The sequence below is a fragment of the Bombina bombina genome, chromosome 11 (genome assembly GCF_027579735.1).
Source record: "Bombina bombina isolate aBomBom1 chromosome 11, aBomBom1.pri, whole genome shotgun sequence".
In the NCBI taxonomy this organism is placed as follows: Eukaryota; Metazoa; Chordata; class Amphibia; order Anura; family Bombinatoridae; genus Bombina; species Bombina bombina.
Window position 1 is genome coordinate 4,602,529 of NC_069509.1, and position 21,360 is coordinate 4,623,888.

Below are 21,360 nucleotides of genomic sequence, written 5' to 3' on the forward strand. Positions count from 1 at the left end.
TAGGGGGCAGACTTTCTCTCTTCGCCCAGGCTTGGGCAAGAGATGTCCAGGATCCCTGGGCGTTGGAAATTGTATCCCAGGGATATCTTCTGGGCTTCAAAGGGAGATTTCACCTTTCACAATTATCTGCAAACCAGATAAAGAGAGAGGCATTCTTACATTGTGTTCAAGACCTCCAAGTTATGGGAGTGATCCACCCAGTCCCAAAGGAGGAACAGGGACAAGGCTTCTATTCAAATCTGTTTGTGGTTCCCAAGAAAGAGGGAACCTTCAGACCAATCTTAGATCTCAAGATCCTAAACAAATTTCTCAGGGTCCCATCATTCAAGATGGAGATTATTCGTACCATCCTACCTATGATCCAGGAGGGTCAATACATGACTACAGTGGATTTAAAGGATGCTTATCTTCACATACCGATACACAAAGATCATCATCGGTTTCTCAGGTTTGCCTTCCTGGACAGGCATTACCAGTTTGTAGCGCTTCCCTTTGGGTTAGCTACAGCTCCAAGAATCTATACGAAGGTTCTGGGGTCACTTCTGGCGGTCCTAAGGCTGTGGGGCATAGCAGTGGCCCCTTATTTAGACGACATTCTGATACAGGCGTCAAATTGCCAAGTCTCATACGGACATAGTTCTGGCATTTCTGAGGTCGCACGGGTGGAAAGTGAACGAAGAGAAGAGTTCTCTATCCCCTCTCACAAGAGTTTCCTTTCTGGGAACTCTGATAGATTCTGTAGAAATGAGGACTTACCTGACAGAGACCAGGTTATCAAAACTCCTAAATTCTTGCCGTGTTCTTTATTCTACTTCTCGCCCTCCGGTGGCTCAGTGTATGAAAGTAATCGGCTTAATGGTAGCGGCAATGGACATAGTGGCGTTTGCCCGCCTACATCTAAGACCGCTGCAACTCTGCATGCTCAGTCAGTGGAATGGGGATTACACAGATTTGTCCCCTCTACTAAATCTGGATCAAGAGACCAGGGATTCTCTTCTCTGGTGGCTATCTCGGGTCCATCTGTCCAAAGGTATGACCTATCGCTGGCCAGATTGGACAATAGTAACAACAGATGCCAGCCTTCTAGGCTGGGGGGCAGTCTTGAACTCCCTGAAGGGTCAGGGATCATGGACTCAGGAGGAGACCCTCCTTCCAATAAACATTCTGGAACTAAGAGTGATATTCAATGCTCTTCAGGCTTGGCCTCAGCTAGCTGCGGTCAGGTTCATCAGATTTCAGTCGGACAAGGGTTCATTGACTCAGGAGGAGAAACTCCTCCCAATAAATATTCTGGAGTTAAGAGCAATATTCAATGCTCTTCTGGCTTGGCCTCAGCTTGCAACACTGAGGTTCATCAGATTTCAGTCGGACAACATCACGACTGTGGCTTACATCAACCATCAAGGGGAACAAGGAGTTCCCTAGCGATGTTGGAAGTTTCAAAGATAATTCGTTGGGCAGAGAGTCACTCTTGCCACCAATCATCGATTCATATCCCAGGTGTAGAGATCTGGGAGGCGGATTTTCTATGTCGACAGACTTTTCATCCGGGGGAGTGGGAACTCCATCCGGAGGTGTTTGCACAGTTGGTTCAACGTTGGGTTAAACCAGAACTGGATCTCATGGCGTCTCGCCAGAACGCCAAACTTCCTTGTTACGGATCCAGGTCCAGGGATCCCAAGGCAACGCTGATAGATGCTCTAGCAGCGCCTTGGTCCTTCAACCTGGCTTATGTGTTTCCACCGTTTCCTCTGCTCCCTCGTCTGATTGCCAAGATCAAGCAGGAGAGAGCATCAGTGATTTTGATAGCACCTGCGTGGCCACGCAGGACTTGGTATGCAGATCTGGTGGACATGTCATCCCTTCCACCATGGACTCTGCCTCTGAGACAAGACCTTCTACTTCAGGGTACTTTCAACCATCCAAATCTAATTTCTCTGACTGACTGCCTGGAGATTGAACACTTGATTTTATCAAAGCATGGCTTCTCCGAGTCAGTCATTGATACCTTAATTCAGGCACGAAAACCTGTCACCAGGAAAATCTATCATAAGATATGGTGTAAATATCTTTATTGGTGTGAATCCAAGGGGTTACTCATGGAGTAAAGTCAGGATTCCCAGGATATTATCTTTTCTCCAAGAAGGATTGGAAAAGGGATTGTCAGCTAGTTCCTTAAAGGGACAGATTTCTGCTCTGTCTATTCTTTTGCCCAAGCGTCTGGCGGATGTTCCAGACGTTCAGGCGTTTTGTCAGGCTTTAGTTAGAATCAAGCCTGTGTTTAAACCAGTTGCTCCGCCATGGAGTTTAAATTTGGTTCTTAAAGTTCTCCAAGGGGTTCCGTTTGAACCTCTTCATTCCATAGATATCAAGCTTTTATCTTGGAAAGTTCTGTTTTTGGTAGCTATTTCCTTGGCTCGTAGAGTTCCGAGTTATCTGCCTTACAATGTGATTCCCCTTATCTGATGTTCCATGCAGATAAGGTAATTTTGCGTACCAAACCTGGATTTTTACCTAAGGTGGTATCTAATAAGAATATCAATCAGGAGATTGTTGTTCCGTCATTGTGTCCTAATCCTTCTTCAAAGAAGGAACGTCTATTACACAATCTTGACGTGGTTCGTGCTTTAAAGTTTTATTTACAAGCTACTAAAGATTTTCGTCAAACATCTGCTTTGTTTGTTGTCTATTCTGGACAGAGGAGAGGCCAAAAGGCTTCGGCAACTTCTCTTTCGTTTTGGCTAAGAAGTATAATACGCTTAGCTTATGAGACTGCTGGCCAGCAGCCTCCTGAAACGATTACAGCTCATTCTACTAGAGCTGTGGCTTCCACATGGGCTTTTAAAAATGAGGCTTCTGTTGAACAGATTTGCAAGGCGGTGACTTGGTCTTCGTTTCATACTTTTTCAAAGTTTTATAAATTTGATACTTTTGCTTCTTCGGAGGCTGTTTTTGGGAGAAAGGTTTTACAGGCACTGGTACCTTCCATTTAAGTACCTGCCTTGTCCCTCCCTTCATCCGTGTACTTTAGCTTTGGTATTGGTATCCCACAAGTAATGGATGATCCGTGGACTGGATACACCTTACAAGAGAAAACATAATTTATGCTTACCTGATAAATTTATTTCTCTTGTGGTGTATCCAGTCCACGGCCCGCCCTGTCATTTTAAGGCAGGTATATTTTATTTTTAAACTACAGTCACCACTGCACCCTATGGCTTCTCCTTTCTCTTGCGTGTCTTCGGTTGAATGACTGGAGGTGGCTATATAGACAGCTCTGCTGTGGGTGATCCTCTTGCAGCTTCCTGTTGGGAAGGAGAATATCCCACAAGTAATGGATGATCCGTGGACTGGATACACCACAAGAGAAATAAATTTATCAGGTAAGCATAAATTATGTTTTTTCATTCCGATAAGGTAGTGTTGCGTACCAAACCTGGTTTTCTTCCTAAGGTTGTTTCCAATAAAAATATTAATCAGGAAATTGTTGTTCCTTCATTGTGTCCTAATCCTTCTTCAGAGAAGGAGAGTGTGTTACATAATTTGGACGTAGTCCATGCCCGGAAATTTTACTTGCAGGCGACTAAGGAATTTCGTCAATTATCTTCATTATTTTTTGTTTTTTCTGGGAAACGTAGGGGTCAGAAAGCTACGGCTACCTCTTTCTTTTTGGCTGAAGAGTATCATCCGTTTTGCATACAAGACTGCTGGACAGCAGCCTCCTGAACGAATTACAGCTCATTCTACTAGGGCTTTGGCTTCCTCATGGGCATTTAAAAATGATGCTTCTGTTGAACAGATTTGCAAGGCTGCAACTTGGTCGTCTCTTCGTACTTTTTCTAAATTTTACAAATTTGATACTTTAGCCTCGGCCGAGGCTGTTTTTGCTAGAAAGGTTCTTCAAGCAGTGGTGCCTTCCGTTTAGTTTCCTGTCTTGTCCCTCCCTTTCATCCGTGTCCTATAGCTTTTGTATTGTATCCCATAAGTAAGGATGAAATCCGTGGACTCGTCGTATCTTGTAAAAGAAAAGGAAATGAATGCTTACCTGATAAATTTATTTATTTTACGATATGACGAGTCCACGGGCCACCCTGTCGTTTTCTAGGACAGGTTTTTATTTTTGTTAAATTTCAGTCACCTCTGCTCTTTGGCTTTTCTTTTCTCTTCCTAACTTCGGTCGAATGACTGGAGTGGGAGGGAAGGGAGGAACTATATATACAGCTCTGCTGTTGTGCTCTTTGCCTCCTCCTGCTGAACCGGAGGCGATATCCCATAAGGATGAAATCCGTGGACTTGTCGTATCGTAAAATAAATTAATTTATCAGGTAAGCATAAATTTCCTTTTTATTGTTGTTCCCAGTATTTTTTATGCTCAATAACAATATTTTATGTGAAAAAATGGACCAAGATGAGGTGCAAGCTGTTACATGTGCTTTGTCTTGATGCAAATGTGGAACCACCAATCCCTTTCTGTCCTACATGTATTGAAAGGACTGTGAATTTTAGGGTTAACATTTTTGCTGAGCCAATCTCCTCTCAGACAGATGTTGTCCAAGAGTCCTCTGATGAGGGTCAATTTCAGCAGCATCTTTCTCCCCAAGTGTCCCAAAAATTTTCGCCCTCACCAGCAGTGCCCTGCACGTCTACTGTAGTTCCTTCTGGAATTTCACTACAGGACAAAGCTTCTCTTATGTCTACTACTATCTCTGATGCTCTGTCTGCCTTTCCAATTTTGCAGGGCCATCGCAAGAGAGAGTCCATTTCTGCAGTTAGCGAGGTTTCTGATGCTGTGGTAGCTATCTCAGAAGGCACTTCTCACAGATCTGAGGAAGAGGTTCCTGCTCTGGCATCTGAAGGAGAAATCTCAAATTTGGAGGAAGTGTTACTTTTGACCGACTCAGAAGTGGTATCTTTCAGGTTTAAACTGGAACATCTTCGTCTCTTACTTAGAGAGGTTTTAATTACCCTAGATAATAGTGACTCCACAGTGATGGTTGTCCCCCCAAAGTCTAGCAAATTAGACAGATATTATGAGGTACCTTCCTTTACAGATGTTTTTCCAGGTCCTAAGAAGGCCTCTGAAATTATTAATAGAGAATGGGAGAGACCTGGTATTCCTTTCTCTCCTCCTCCTATTTTCAAGAAGATGTTTCCTATAGCTGACTCAGTTAAAGAGGTTTGGCAAACTGTTCCTAAGGTAGAAGGAGCTGTTTCAACCTTGGCTAAGAGAACTACTATCCCTATAGAGGATAGCTGTGCTTTTAAAGATCCGACGGACAAAAAATTAGAGGGTCTACTCAAGAAAATTTATGTTCACCAGGGTATGCAGTGGAAACCGGCGTTATGTATAACTACCGTCACAAGTGCGGCAGCCTACTGGTTTGATGCTCTGGCTGATGCCCTCAGGTGAGAAACTCCCTTGGACGAGATCCAGGACAGGATAAAGGCTCTTAAGCTAGCTAATGCCTTTATCTCAGATGACACCCTTCAAGTTAAGTTGGGGGCCAAAATTTCAAGCTTCTCTATCTTAGCTCGCAGGGCCTTATGGCTGAAACCTTGGTCTGCGGACGTTTCATCTAAGTTATAGCTTCTAGCTGTCCCTTACAAGGGGAAGACCCTGTTTGGTCCTGAGCTGAAAGAGATTGTTTCTGACATTACGGGAGGTAAGGGTCACCTTCTCCCTCAGGACAAAAAGATTAGGCAAAAAGGAAGACAAAGTAATTTTCGTTCCTTTCAGAACTTCAAGGGATTCTCTTCCTTTTCTCCCTCAACTAAGCAGGAAGAAGCTAAATCTAATTGGAGACCCGCCCAATCTTGGAATAAGGGTAAGCAATCCAAGAAGGCGGCCAATGACTCCAAGACAGCATGAAGGTTTTGCCCCTGATCCGGGACAAATGGATCTGGTGGGGGGCAGACTTTCTTTTTTCGCTCAAGCCTGGGTTTTTGACGTTTAGGATCCCTGGGCTATAGAAATAGTGTCTCAGGGATACAAGCTGGAGTTAAAAATGTGTCCTCCCAGGGGCAGGTTTCTAATTTCAAGGTTATCTGCAGACCAGACAAAAAGAGGCGTTCTTACATTGTGTAGAAGACCTCTTAGCTCTGGGAGTGATTGTTCCTGTTCCACCTTAAGATAAAGGTATGGGATTCTATTCCAATCTGTTTGTGGTTCCCAAGAAAGACGGAACCTTCAGACCAATTCTAGACCTTCAGAGTCTAAACAAGTTTCTCAGAGTACCATCCTTCAAGATGGAAACTATTCGTTCCATCCTTACCTTGATCCAGGAGGGTCAGTTTATGACAACAGTAGATTTAAAGGACGCGTGCCTGCATGTTCCCATTCACAGGAATCATCACAGGTTCTTAAGGTTTGCCTTTCAATACAAGCATTTCCAGTTTGTGGCTCTTCCTTTTGGTCTTGCCACGGCTCCCAAAATCTTTACAAAGGTTCTGGGGTCTCTTCTTGCGGTGCTTCGTTCAAGAGGCATTGCGGTGGTGTCGTATCTGGACGATATCCTAATTCAGGCGCCGTCCTTTCACCTAGCAAAATCTCACATGGTAGTGACTTTCCTAAGGTCACACGGGTGGAAGGTGAATCTAGAAAAGAGTTCTTTAGTTCCTCATACAAGAGTGACCTTTCTAGGGACCATCATAGACTCTTGTCTATAAAGATTTTTCTGACAGAAGTCAGGAAATTGAAGATCGATACCTGTCGAGCTCTGCAATCTTCTCCTCGTCCTTCTGTGGCCCAGTGCATGGAGTCAATAGGTCTGATGGTAGCGGCAATGGACATCGTCCTGTTTACTTGCATCTCAGAGCTCTGCAGTTGTAAATGCTCAAACAATGGAACGGAGATTATTTGTACTTGTCCCCTCTACTTCTATTGGCACAGGAGACAAGGGAGTCTTCTTTGGTGGTTGTCTCTAGATCATCTCTCCCAGGGAATATGTTTTCGCAGACCATCCTGGGAGATTGTGACAACAGATGCCAGCCTTCAGGGGTGGGGAGCAGTTTGGGGCTCCCTAAGGGCTCGGGATATGGTGTCAGACAGAGTCTCTTTTGCCCATAAACATTCTTGAACTGTGAGCAATCTACAATGATCTCCTGACCTGGCCTCAACTTGCTTTGGTTCAGTTTATCAGGTTCCAGACGGACAACATAACGTCAGTGGCCTACATCAATCATCAGGGAGGAACAAGGAGTTCTTAGGCGATGACAGGTTTCCAAAATAATTCAGTGGGCGGAGGCCCATTCTTGTTGTCTGTCGGCAATTCACATCCCAGGGGGGGACAACTGGGAGGTGGATTTTCTGAGCAGACAGACCTTTTATCTGGGGGAGTGAGAACTTCATCCGGACGTGTTCTGCAGTCTGATCCTCAAATGGTGTCAGCTGGAGTTGGATCTCATGGCATCCAGGCAGAATGCCAAAGTTCCCAGGTACAGGTCGAGATCCAGAGATCCTCAGGCGTAGCTGATAGATGCTCTGGCGGCCCCTTGGTCCTTCAATCTAGCATATCTGTTTCCTCCGTTTGCTCTCCTTCCGCGAGTGATTGCCCGGATCAAACAGGAAAGGGCTTCAGTGATTCTCATAGCACTGACCTCGCAGGATCTGGTATGCAGACCTGGTGAAGATGTCGTCTCTACCACCTCGGAGGCTTCTGTTTCGAAAGGACCTTCTGATTCAGGGACCCTTCCATCATCCAAATCTAGATTCTTTGAAGCTGACTGCTTGGAGATTGAACGGTTGATTCTAGCCAAGCGAGGTTTTTCTGACTCAGTCATAGACACTTTGATTCAGGCTTGTAAGCCTGTCACTAGAAAGATTTATCACAAGATTTGGCGTAAATACCTTTATTGATGTGAATCCAAGGGCAATACCTTTATTGGTGTGAATCCAAGGGCTACTCCTGGAGTAGAGTTAGGATTAATAGGATTTTATCTTTTTTCCCAGGAAGGATTGGAGAAAGGATTATCTACAAGTTCTTTAAAGGCTCAAATTTTAGCATTATCTATCCTGTTACACAAGCGTCTAGCTGATGTCCCTGATGTTCAGTCTTTTTGTAAGGCCTTAACCAGAATAAGGCCTGTGTTTAGACCAGTTACTCCTCCATGGAGTCTTAATTTAGTTCTCAAGGTTCTTTAAGGGGTACCGTTTAAACCTATGCATTCCTTAGATATCAAGTTATCTTGGTAGGTTTTATTTTTGGTAGCGATTTCTTCTGCTCGTAGAGTGTCTGAGCTTTCAGCATTACAATGTGAGCCCCTTACCTTATTTTCATGCGGATAACGTTGTCTTACGTACGAAATTTGGATTTATTCCCAAGGTTGTTTCTGATCGGATCATTAATCAGGAAATTGTTGTACCTTCCTTGTGTCCTAATCCTCCTCCTAGTAAGGAGAGGCTCTTACACAATTTGGATGTAGTTAGTGCTTTAAAGTTTTATTTACAGGCGACTAAAGACTTTCGCCAGTCTTCCTCTTTGTTTGTGGTATTTTCAGGCAAACGTAGGGGAAAGAAAGCTACGGCTGTTTCTCTTTCTTTTTGGCTGAAGAGAATTATACGTTTGGCTTACGAAACTGCTGGACAGCAGCTTCCTGAGGGATTACGGCTCATTCCACTTGGGCTGTTGCTTCCTCATTGGCATTCATAAATGAAGCTTCTGTGGAACAGATTTGCAAGGCTGCAACTTGGTCTTCTCTTCACACTTTTACAAAATTTTACAAATTTTATACTTTTGCCTTGGCTTAGGCGGCTATTGGGAGAAAGGCAGTATTATTTATAATATTAGTACTTCATATAGTAGGAGAATCTGAGTTGTGAATTTAAAGGGCCAGTATAATTAAAGGGCCAGTTAAAATTCAGAGAACAATTTCAGAATTTATTTTCCTTTCTAGTCTTTTTTATAATATGGACTTATTGTTACCTGTGCAATGTGTTTGAATGCCAATGTGGAACCTCCTCTTCCTTTTTGTCCCTCATGTATTGAGAGGGCTATAAGTTATAAAGACAGAATTTTTCATGATACAAAATTATCAGTGGCGGATGCCTCTCAAGAGTCTGCCACAGCTTTCTCCCCAAGCGTCCCAGCCCTTAACGCCCGCCCAAGCAGTGCCCTGTACTTCGCCTCAAGTTTCTGCTGCAGTTACATTAAGAGACATAGCTGCAGTTATGTCTTCTACTCTTTCTGAGGCGTTATATGCCCTTCCTATACTTCAAGGCAAACGATAAAGGAAGGACAACTATGTGGTTAACAAAGTTTCTGATGATCCGCTGTCAGCCTCTGACGTACCCTCCCAATCAGAGTTAGAGGGTATGGAGGCTCTATCAGAAGGAGACATTTCAGACTCAGGGAGTTCCTTACCTTTGACTGATTCAGAAGTAGTTTCTTTAAGGTTTAAACTAGAACACCTCCGTCTGTTACTCAAGGAGGTTTTAGTGACTTTGGATGACTCTGATTCCACAGGAGTGGTCGTTCCTGAGAAATTGAGTAAGTTAGACAGATTCTTATAGGTCCCTTCTTACTCAAAGGTTTTTACTAAATTGGTAGCTAAAAGTTCAGGTTTTTCTATTCTAGCCTGCAGAGCCTTATGGTTGAAGCCTTGGTCTGCGGATGTTTCATCCAAGTCTAAGCTTTTGGCAATTCCCTTAAAGGGAAAGACCTTGTTTGGACTTGATTTAAAGGAAATTATCGCTGATATCACGTGAGTAAAGGGTCATTTCTTTCCTCAAGACAAAAGATATAAGCAGAAGGGGCCACAGAGTAATTTTCGTTCCTTTCGAAATTTCGAGGGAAATTATTTCACTTCCTCCTCCTAAGCAGGAAGGAAATTATTCAGAAACCAAGTCAACTTGGAAACCAAACCACTCTTGGAACAAAGGTAAACAATCCAAGAAACCCGCCGCTGATTCCAAGTCAGCATGAAGGGTTTGTCCCTGACCCGGGACCGGATCTGATGGGGGGCAGACTTTCCTTTTTAACTCAGGCTTGGGTACGAGATGTTCAGGATCCCTGGGCTATAGAAATAGTGTCTCAGGGATACAAACTGGAGTTCAGAAATTCTTTCCCCCGGGAAGATTTCTTTTTTCAAGATTATCTGCAGACCAGATAAAGAGAGGCGTTCTTACATTGTGTAAGAGACCTCTCTTCCATGGGGGTGATTTTTCCCGTTCCGATGCAGGAACAGGGTTTTTATTCAAATCTATTTGTAGTTCCCAAATACGAGGGAACCTTCAGACCTATTTTAGACCTTAAGAGACTAAACAAGTTTCTCAGAGTTCCATCATTCAAGATGGAAACTATTAGTTCCATTGATCCAGGAGGGTCAATTTATGACGACAGTGGATCTAAAGGATGCATATCTTCATGTTCCTATCCACAGAGATCATCACAAGTTCCTGAGGTTTGCCTTCCTGGACACACAATTTGTGGCTCTTCCTTTCGGTCTGGCCACGACACCCAGAATTTTCACAAAAGTGCTGGGGTCTCTACTGGCGGTTCTAAGACCACGAGGCATTGCAGTGGCGCCTTATCTGGACGATATTCTTATTCAGGCGTTATCTTATCAGCTAGCAAGGTCCCATACAGACATTGTGCTATCCTTCCTGAGATCTCACGGGTGGAAGGTAAATCTGGAAAAGAGTTAGTTCTGCAGACAAGGGTACCTTTTTTAGGAACTCTAATCAACTCTCATGATATCCATGAGAATTTTTCTGACAGAGGTCAGAAAGTCAAAAATTATGAATACATGTCGAGCCCTTCAGTCCACTCCTCGGCCGTCAGTGGCCCAGTGCATTGAGGTAATCGGATTGATGGTAGTGGCAATGGACATCATTCTGTTTGCTCGGTTTCACCTCAGGCCTCTGCAGTTAAACATGCTCAGGCAGTGGAATGGAGATTATACGGATTTTTCTCCTTGAATAACCCTAGAACAAGAGACGAGGGACTCTCTTCAATGGTGGTTGTATCTAGATCATCTGTCCTAGGGGACGTGCTTTCGCAGACCTTCATGGGTGATCGTGACAACGGACGCCAGCCTTTTAGGATGGGAAGCAGTCTGGGGTTCTTTGAAGGCTCAGGGAGTATGGACTCGGACAGTCTCTCTCCTTCCCATCAACATCCTAGAGCTGAGGGCGATCTTCAATGCTCTTCGGGCTTGGCCTCAGTTGGCTTCGGCTCACTTCATCAGATTCCAGTCGGACAACATAACGACTGTGGCTTACATCAATCATCAGGAAGGAACAAGGAGTTCCTAAGCGATGACCGAAGTAGCCAAGATAATCCAGTGGGCGGAGGCCCATTCTTGTCATCTGTCAGAGATCCACATCCTAGGGATGGATCTCATGGCATCTCGTCAGAATGCGAAGTTCCCGAAATACGGGTCCAGGGATCCCCAGGCCGAGCTGATAGATGCATTAGCGGTTCCTTGGTCCTTCAACCTAGCATATCTATTCCCCCCGTTTTCTCTCCTTCCCCGGGTTATTGCGCGGATCAAACGGGAGAAGGCATCTGTGATCCTCATAGCTCCTGCATTGCCTCGCCGGATTTGGTATGCCGACCTGGTGGACATGTCATCTCTGCTACCCTGGACACTACCTTTGAGGACCTTCTCATCCAGGGACCTTTCCTTCACCTGAATCTAGTTTCACTGAAGCTAACTGCTTGGAGATTGAACGCTTAATTCTATCCAAGCAAGATTTCTCTGATTCGGTTATAGATACTTTGATTCAGGCACGTAAACCTGTAACTAGGAAGATTTACCATAAGATATGGCGTAAATATCTTTATTGGTGTGAATCTAAGGGCTACTCATGGAGTAGAGTTAGGATTCCTAGGATTTTGTCTTTACTCCAAGAAGGATTGGAGAAGGGATTATCAGCGCGTTCCCTAAAGGGACAGATCTCTGCTTTATCTATTTTGTTACACAAGCGTCTGGCAGATGTCCCAGATGTTCAATCTTTTTGTCAGGCTTTGACTAGGATCAGGCCTGTGTTTAAACCAATTGCTCCTCCATGGAGTTTGAATTTAGTTCTTAAAGTTCTTCAAGGGGTTCCGTTTGAACCTATGCATAGATATTAAATTGTTGTTATCCTGGAAATTTTTATTTCTTGTTGCCATTTCTTCTGCTCGAAGAGTGTCTGAGCTTTCGGCATTACAATATAATTCTCCCTACCTTATTTTTCATTCGGATGAGGTGGTGTTACGCACTAAACTTGGTTTTCTTCCTAAGGTTGTTTCAGACAAGAACATTAATCAGGAGATTGTTGTTCCTTCCTTTTGTCCTAATTTTTCTTCTCAGAAGGAGCGTCTTCTGCACAAATTGGACATTGCCCGTGCTTTAAAATTTTACTTGCAAGCAACTAAGGATTTTCGTCAATAATCTTCTTTGTTTATTGTTTTTTCTGGGAGACGTAAGGGTCAGAAAGCTTCGGCTACCTCTTTCCTTTTGGCTGAAGAGTATCATCCGCTTGGCATATGAGACTGCTGGATGGTAGCCTCTTGAAAGAGTTACGGCTCATTCCACTAGGGCTGTTGCTTCCTCATGGGCATTCAAAAATGATGCTTCAGTTGAGCAGATTTGTAAGGCTGCAACTTGGTCTTCTCTTTTCACTTTTTCTAAATCTTACAAATTTGATACCTTTGCTTTGGCGGAGGCTGTTTTTGGGAGAAAGGTTCTTCAAGCAGTGGTGCCTTCCGTTTAGGTTCCCTGTTGTCCCTCCCTTTTCATCCGTGTACTCTAGCTTTGGTATTGTATCCCACAAGAAAGGATGAAATCCGTGGACTCATGTCTTTAAAAAGAAAAGAAAATTTATGCTTACCTGATAAATTTGTTTCTTTTTAGACACGATGAGTCCATGGCCCGCCCTGTTCTATCTGACAGGTTATTAATTTTTGTAAACTTCAGACACCTCTGCACCTTGGCTTTTCCTTTCTCTTCCTAACTTCGGTCGAATGACTGGAGTGGGAGGGATGGGAGGCGCTATTTAACAGCTCTGCTGTGGTGCTCTTTGCCGCCTCCTGCTGACCAGGAGGCGTAATCCCACAAGTAAGGATGAGATCCGTGGACTCATTGTGTCTAAAATGAAACAAATTTATCATTTAAGCATACATTTTGTTTTTTCTTCCCTGTTCCCTCTGCTGGTGTGGAGGTGATGGGGAGACTAGCCTTGCTAGAATTGACCTTGAGGTATCCCTTATGTTGTCCTGAGGCCTTAAGAAGTCTCTTCATAAGACTTCTAGCCTTGCTCCTTGGAATGTTGGACTTTGGCTAGGGGTGGTTCCTTCCTTGGTTGAGGCTTTCGAGTTCTTCTCGCTATCCGGATTCTCTGGGTATGCTTACATATCCCTTGTGTCTGGCCTTTTGGCCAGTTGAGGTGTTTAGTTCTAGGGTAAGGTTGCCTGAACTATTAGGTGCCCAGACCTGTTTTTCTCCTGAGACTTCCGGTTGCTGAGGATTCGCTTGGCCTTTTTCCTGACCCAGTCTTGGGTTGTTTTGGAATCTTGGATCTCAGGACTGGTCGGGATGTTCCACGGTAGTGGGAACTTGGGCTATGCCCTTGCTCCATCTACCTGGTAATGGCCAGGTTTTCAGAGTATTTATTACTCTTTGCAACAGAGTAGCCCATGTCATCTAGTGGTTAGCTGTGTAGCTTGCGCCTCAAGTGTTGTTGGTTCATACCCAGCTGCGGGCGCTGGATGTCCAATTTCTGGTGCGCCTTAGGGTTGCATTCCCCTGGTCAGCTTGACAGTGTACCCGTGGATTCCTGGGTTGACTATGCCTCTGCTTGGCAAGCTACTTGTAAGGGGGTCTTTTTCTAGGACATTTGTGTTGGGGATTTATCTTCCCATTAGCCGGTGGCGTCTGGCCTTGAGTACAGTTGTTTCCCTTCCGGCCTCATCCCTTTTTCTTTTGGGGATATTCTCCTCCCTATGGAGATGGAGTCCTTTCTTGGGGCTTCTCCTGTATGTGTGGTAGAAAGGTGGGATTGGTTCCCCCTGGGGTCTTGCTGGCTCCAAGTCCGACTTGTTGGACCTTTATTTTGATCCTTAGGTCTATGACCTTGTCGTCTGTTTTCAGAGTCAGGTTGTACTTGTGCTTTGTGGGGATGGTTGTGCTATCCTTCCGCTCGTTCCAGTTTTGGGATGATTCTGTTCCCCTATTTTGGATCCCTGGGGCTGAGTTGGTCCAGCTGCGTGTGGGTCTACAGGTCAGGATGGCCGAGCGATCTAAGGCGCTGCGTTCAGGTCGCAGTCTCCTCTGCATGTTTCAGCTTTGTTGAGTCTATCCGTTAGCACAGTCTGCTAGGATATAGATTGTCCTTTCAACGTGCTTCATCGATTTCAGAAGAGGGTCTACTCTTCCTTAGGGTTCTGAGGGTATACTCTCCTACTCGGGTGGCCTCGATTTGAGGTTTTGTGTTCCCCTTTTTAGGAACCTGTATAGGTCCGGAGACTTTGGTTGCCTGGAGCGTGCCCTCTGGGAGTTGCTTTTGCGGTCTGATTCTTGCTTGACTGCTGCTTCTTCCTCGCAAGTGCCCTCTGTGTCGTTCTGATATGGACTCTGTGTTCTCAAACTTTTTTTTTTTTTCGCCTGGGTCTGTTGCACGTTTTTCATGGTTGAATACTTTGGTATTCTATGTTCAGATGCTGGGAGGACTTTGCCTCTTCAGTTGCATTCAGTGTTTGCAGGATGTTGGAGAGAGCTCTGTTCTGTCTCTGGGCTCGGTCTTATCCCGGGTTTCGCTGTTATAGGCGTGGCCTCCTTTTCCTGTTTGGGCCCTTCAGGTTCTCTGTGAGCTGGACTCACTCTCGGAGGTGTTCTTCTTTTGTATTAGGGGACCTTTTGGTTTCCTCAGTTCTGCTTTGCCTTGTCCCCTTGGGGGTTTCGGTTGGTGTCCCCTTCATTAGTGGGGGGTGAGTGGTGGGGGACCATCTGTTGAGCAACGGTGTCTCCTAGGAGACTGTTTGCTCAGTCGAGTCAGTTTTGCGGTCTCTAGTTTGGCTTCTGGACTAGCTGCGTGTCAGTGTCCTTGGGATTTTTCATTTAAAAATGTTCTCAGCTTTGGACGAATCAGGGTTTTTTAATGGGTAGAGGTTCAGGCCTGGTGTCCTCAGTATGGGCCGCCTATTGTACCCTCCCGTCTTGGCATTCAGTGTCCTCTATAGCTTTGGGTATTGTTTTCCCAAATGTAATGAATGCAGCTGTGGACTCTTTCAATTTAGGAAGAAAAACATAAATTATGCTTACCTGATAATTTTCTTTTCTTCCGATGGAAAGAGTCCACAGCTCCCCATCCGTATTTTTATGTGGGGCGTTCTTATTATTCTTCTGGCACCTTTCACCCTGATATTTCTTCTACTGTTCCTTGGCAGAATGACTGGGGGATGAGGGGAGTGGGAGGAGTATTTAAGCCTTTGGCTGGGTTGTCGTTGCCTCCTCTTGGTGGCCAGGTTCTTAATTCCCAAAAGTAATGAATTATCAGGTAAGCCTAATTTGTTTTTAACAGTTTTTACTCATAAAAGAAAAAAAATTATGTTTAGTATTCCTTTAAGGCCAAACTTCTATTCTGCCACTTTGGTATAGAACCAGAACTCTCTTCACTTGTCAAGCTAAATTTGTAGGGATTAAATTAATAGAACCACGGCGGCCAGTCAACTGAAATATTTTACTTTACATTTTGAATCAAGAAAATGTTTGAATGCAGTATCCATTTTGATATATCCAGAATGTACCATCTGACAAAATGTATGTGCTTAGGAAATTCCTAATGTTATAGTACACAGTAAGTCCACCTGTTGCTCAAAAGATCCTGTATTTGCGACATGGGGGGGGGGGGGGGGTCTTTGCCTCTTTGGAAGACAATACATTAATGGTATATAGGGGGGATCCAAGTCACTTGGGAAGACTGTACATTAAGTTGTACATGGGATGAATCTCAGTCACTTGGGTAGACTGTACATTTAATGGTATACGGGGGATCTCATTCACTTAGGAAGACTTTACACTAATGGGACATAGGGGGAATCTCCGTCACTTGAAAAGACGGTACATTAATGGGACATGGGGTATCTCAGTCACTTGGGAAGATGGTACATAGGGGGAATCTCAGTTGCTAGTGAAGACATTGGGAGCAGCCACTAGGAGGAGGGTACATTAATGGGATATATAGAAGTATAATTAATTTGGGCGGTTATAATGTCACACTGATCCTGATTCATGTGGGATCTAAAACTTTCTTGCTGTTTTGCAGGTAATGTCCTTCATCTTGTGTCATCTGGTGGTCAGCATCACCTTCTTGGCCAGCCAGCTCAGCTTGCACTGATTCAAGCATTGGCACAACAGTCTGCGGCTACCCCGCAGCTTATCCAGGGTGGGGGTTCAGCTCCCCTTGGGGTTCAGACATTGTCCCTGCAGTCTTTACCACACTCTCTGCTAGCAAATGCTAACCTTCCTGCACCCTCAACTCCTTGCAACCCACTTCAAGGGCAGGGTGAGTATCACTGTGCGCACACACTTTAATTCTAGTGTTCTTTCCCTTTTGTTTCTGCTGGTAGCTTCCTATTATGACCCCTCAGCTCCCCTGTCCTGCCCTATGTGGTGGAACCCTCTCTTGTCACATGTAATGGACTTCTCACATGAAGTGTGTACTACTGGGGTAATTGGCTCTTTACTGCTCTTATCTTTCAGTACCATCTCCTGGAGTGGTAAGAATTGTTGTAAGACAAGCTGCGAGGGATAGTCCTACAGCTGCTCCCCGTGCTCCCCTGAGCACCAATCAGCCGCAGACAGCACGTCCCTTACTTCGCGTGCTTCCTGGAACACGAAGTGGTGTTGGAGAGAGAGCCACAGGTACTTTGTTTTTTATGTTTGTGGTGTTCATGCACTGTGTGACTATTACCAGCTATTATAATTCTTTTATATATATTTTTTTATCTTGTAGCTCCAGTGGGTGTCACCTCTGCTCTTGCTCTAACCTCTACTCCTTTACTAATGGTATCCAGTCCTGCTTTGGCCTCAAGACTTCCGTCACCAGTTGCAAATGCCCATCCTGTTCTTCACAATCACACTGCTTCTAATTCCGAAGTCTCTAATAGTGTTACCACACCTTCAAGTTTTGCCCTGCGTCCCCTTGCCCCTGGAGCCTCCTCTGCTCTCCAGTTTACCAACAGTAATTCCTCCCCACCCAGGGTTTTACAGAGCCCTTCCCTTAACAACTGCCCTGCCTCCCAGATTCCAAGCCCTTCCCTAACCAACTGCCCACTCAGCCAAACACTGATCCATGACATTTCTTCTGGCACCATAAACAAAGCTGAAGCTTCAGTCACAAACCCTGCCCTGGTTATGGTGCCTACTGATGCCCAGGCATGCACTTTGCCTAATGGGAATGGGTTTAGTTCAAATTCAGTCCCTCCTGATACCCTTTCCACCCAGCTGCCCAGTGTTTGTGTACCTGTCACAAACACAGATTCTACCTTATACCTCAACCCTCTACTCAGCCGTCTGTCTTCTAATCCTCCTTCACCACCTGTAATGTCAGCTTCTGGCACCTCGTCGCCCATAATCCCTAAGCTTGCACCTCAGACATACAATTTCAGCCTAGTACCTGCTCTCCTTACAAACTCTAATTCCTCTGCAGCACCAGTTTTGGCAGCTCCTAATTATAATTCTGTTCCAACACGATTCCTTAGTAGTCCTGTATCTCTGCTAGCACTGTCCCCTCTGCCTTCCACAAGTAGCAGTACCACCTCCATTTTGTACACACATCCTAGTTCTACCCCCTTGCCCACACTTGCAGTTCCTGCATCTGTTCCCGTTGCCTCACTTGCTACCCACACTTCTTCTCAAGTCCCTACTTCTTCAGTAGTCACACAGACAGTGCATTCTCCGGTGACTACAGTAGCTCCTCCTCTCTGCTCCCCTATTCCTGAGCCTACCAACACAGTTACGTTGTGTGCATCCTCGCATTCTGCTGCTGGCAGCACACCTGCTCCATTGCTTACTCAGTCTGCTCCTGTATCTACCCCTTCCCTGCTCACCCACAGATCTGCTTCGTTGCCACTTTTGGCTTCCCTAACGTCTCCTGTATCATCCCTTCCTTCACTTGTTGCTAGTGGATCTGCTCCCCTGCCTTCTTTGACAGCAATTGTATCTGGCCCGACCATTGCAGCCTCTGCGTCGTTGTTATTGCCTCCCCTGGCTATTCCTGTTTCTTCACCATTACCTTTGACGACTCCAGTTTCTACCTCCCACATGTCATTAACACCTCTAGTTTCTGGTACACTGTCTTCAGTAGCTTCTATGGTTTCAAAGACTCTTCCCTCTGTTACTTCTGTTTCACCTAGTGTCCCCCCTCTGGCACCTAATATTGCTGTATCTCAGCAATCACTGGCTCATCTAATTACTGGTACTATATCTTCTTTAGCACCTCCTATTTCTGCCACAGTTTCTGTTTCTCTTCCTTCACATACTGCTCCTGTTACGGGCATTTTTCCTTCTCTTGTTCCTCCTTTTTCTGTCCCTCTCCCTTCTCTGTCTCCTCCTCTATCTGATCCCCTTCCTTTGCTGGCACCTCCTATTTCTGATTCTCTACCTTTGTTGTCTCCTGTTGCTAACACATTTCCTCCTCTGACTTCTGTCTCTAGCCCTCTGACATCTTTTGGAGCTGTTCCCTCTCAATCAATGTCTGGCGCTTCTGTTGCTCTTTCCTCAATTGCCCAAGCTGCGGGACCTCTCCCCCCTCAGGCTATGTCTAGCCATGTATCCTCGCTACCTGTTCCAGTAGGTCTCCCATCCTTTGCTCCTGGACCTCTCACCTCTCAGTCTATGTCTAGTCATGTGTCCTCACTACCTGTTCCAGTAGGTCTCCCATCCCTTGCTCCGACTTCTGGACATCTTTCCTCTCAGGCTATGTCTAGCCAGGTATCATCGCTTCCTGTTCCTGTAGCTATTCCATCAATTGCCCCAGCTGCTGGACCTCTCCCCTCTCAGGTTATGTCTAGCCATGTATCCCCACTTTCACTTCCTTTAGCTCTCCCATCCCTTGCTCCAGCTTCTGGTCCTCTTTCCTCTCAAGCTATGTCTAGCTATATATCATCACTTCCTGTTCCTGTATCACTCCCATCCCTTGCTCCGGCTTCTTCTCCTCTCCCGTCTCAGGCTATGTCTAGCTATATATCATCACTTCCTGTTCCATTAGCTCTCCCATCCCTTGCCCCAGCTTCTGGAGCACTCTCCTCTCAGGCTATATCTAGCCATGTATCATCACTTTCTGTTCCTGTAGCTCTCCCATCCATTGCCCCTGCTTCTGGAGCACTCCCCTCTCAGGCTATATCTGGCCACATGTCCTCACTGCCTCTTCCTGGCTCTCTCTCTCATCTCTCCCCTTCTGTTTCCAGTACCTTCACTCCCTTGGTGTCCAGTCATTTGCTAGTTAATTCTATTTCTAGTCCATTGTCCTCAATTCCTTGTGCTACCTCTACCCTTCCTCTATCAGCAGATACATCATCCCATTTGGGATCTCTTACTGACATTTTACCTACACCTGCCGTTCCAGTGCTTCCTCCTGCATCTTCTGTTGTCTATAGTAGTGCAGCAAATGCTAGCTTGTCTAATCCGGCATCTGTTTCCCTCCCCTCACTAACTGCCCCAGTCTCTCCGTCTGTCCCTCTGGGTTCCAGTGTAGAAATAGAATCTCTCCATCCTTTGACTGCTGCCCCCTCTCCGTTTCTTCCTTCTCCCACTGATACTCTAGAACCCCCTTTATCCCTAACTGTTGCTGGTCCTTCAGCAGTGAGTGTGACCCTCAGCACTGCTCCAGAAACCGAGCTTGTGCTGGAAGGGGATGGATACCGCTCAGCTCTCCTCCCCTGTGTACCCAGCGCCATGAGGCATTGGCGCCAGCTGCCACCACCACCAAGATCACCCTTTTATCTGGTGAGTTGCCATATTGTTTCTCTCTTAACCCCTTAACAACCCTGCTTTGTTGTTTTCATATTGAGGTCTCGCTGCCAGTGGCAAGACCGTGGTATTTCAGGTAGAGGAAGGACATAATAATGCAGTCTAACTGCTGTTGGTTAGACCCGTATTTTTATGAGATGAAAATCCTTAATGACAAGCAATGTACAGGGTACATAGTGGTCATTAAGGGTTAAAGACTGATGAAGAAAATAAACTGACAAATGCTGATGGTGCAATTTATTTGACTCTGTTTCATCCTTTAAGGCATCATATTTTCTCCCTTTAAGACAAGCTACTAGTTTATAAAGCAGTTTTAATACGGTTTAAAGCCATACACAAGAAATAATCCTCAAATAACATGAATATATGAGTATGCCAGGGCACTCTGCTGTATACAGGCTAGGTTTCATGTCTGCAGTTTGTCTTTAGTTTAATAAGAGACCAATAAGCGAAGTAACCTTAAGATTGATAGACATTTCTACAGTCTTGCAATATGTTAACATAATGGGTGAGTTACACAGTGCATGCTGCAAATATTTCAGTAATCAAACTACACCCGCAGCTTGTCTTATTTAAAGGAGCCAATCCAGACTTGTTCCTAGAGTAATGAAAATATCTTTTATTAGTTCCTAATCTGAAGATCTTTGCTCAAGCAAGTTGGGGACAATCTTAACCTTGCTATGTAACTTGTTATTTGTAACAAATGGTACTGTAAGCACCTTGTAATTATATTTTAGTGTTGCTATAGAATAACATCATTTATTTTTAAAACAAATTATCCCCTTAATGACTGCAATGTAGCCTGTACATCGCCTGGCATAAGGCGCTTCTGGGGCTGTAATAGCGCGCACTGCCGGCGGCATGCAGAAATAGTGAAGACCCACCAACACATACTGTTACACCCCTGGAAGTGCAACAACCAGCTGATGTTCAGGGTATGTTGTTTAAAGGGGTTAACACATTGTTTCCATCGTAATATGAGAAGAGTCCACGGCTTCATTCCTTACTAGTGGGAAATACAGAACCTAGCCACCAGGAGGAGGCAGACACACCCCAGCCAAAGGCTTAAATACCTCCCCTCTCCCCTCATTCCCCAGTCATTCTTTGCCTTTCGTCACAGGAGGATGGCAGAGAAGTGTCGGAAGATTCGGAGTAGTCTCTTATTGAGGGTAGTACTCTTCGGTATGGGACTGGAGTTTTAAGTAGTCTTGTCAGCCTCTCAGTGAGAGCATTGACGATTGTTAGGGTCTGGAGATGCAGGGAGAGTCTTTCTGCGAAACCATCCAGACTCTTATTAACAGATCCTAAGCAATCAGTGTTGACGAGTTTCATTGCCTGCTTCTATCACTCAAGTCCATGTCAGGTGCGATGCTACAAGACTGTCAAACTTGAGAGGCTATGTGTCCC

General features: G+C 45.1%; 1 protein-coding gene across 1 annotated transcript in view; it reads left to right on the forward strand.

Annotated features, from left to right (window-relative positions):
- Nucleotides 1-21,360, forward strand: part of SRCAP (Snf2 related CREBBP activator protein) — a gene marked incomplete at its 3' end in the record, with an annotated part of 711,452 nt that overhangs the window by 516,136 nt on the left and 173,956 nt on the right. Inside the window, 3 exon segments of the mRNA XM_053695102.1 lie at nucleotides 16,247-16,486; nucleotides 16,684-16,845; nucleotides 16,937-19,929. Coding sequence (XP_053551077.1) covers nucleotides 16,247-16,486; nucleotides 16,684-16,845; nucleotides 16,937-19,929 — 3,395 coding nt within the window.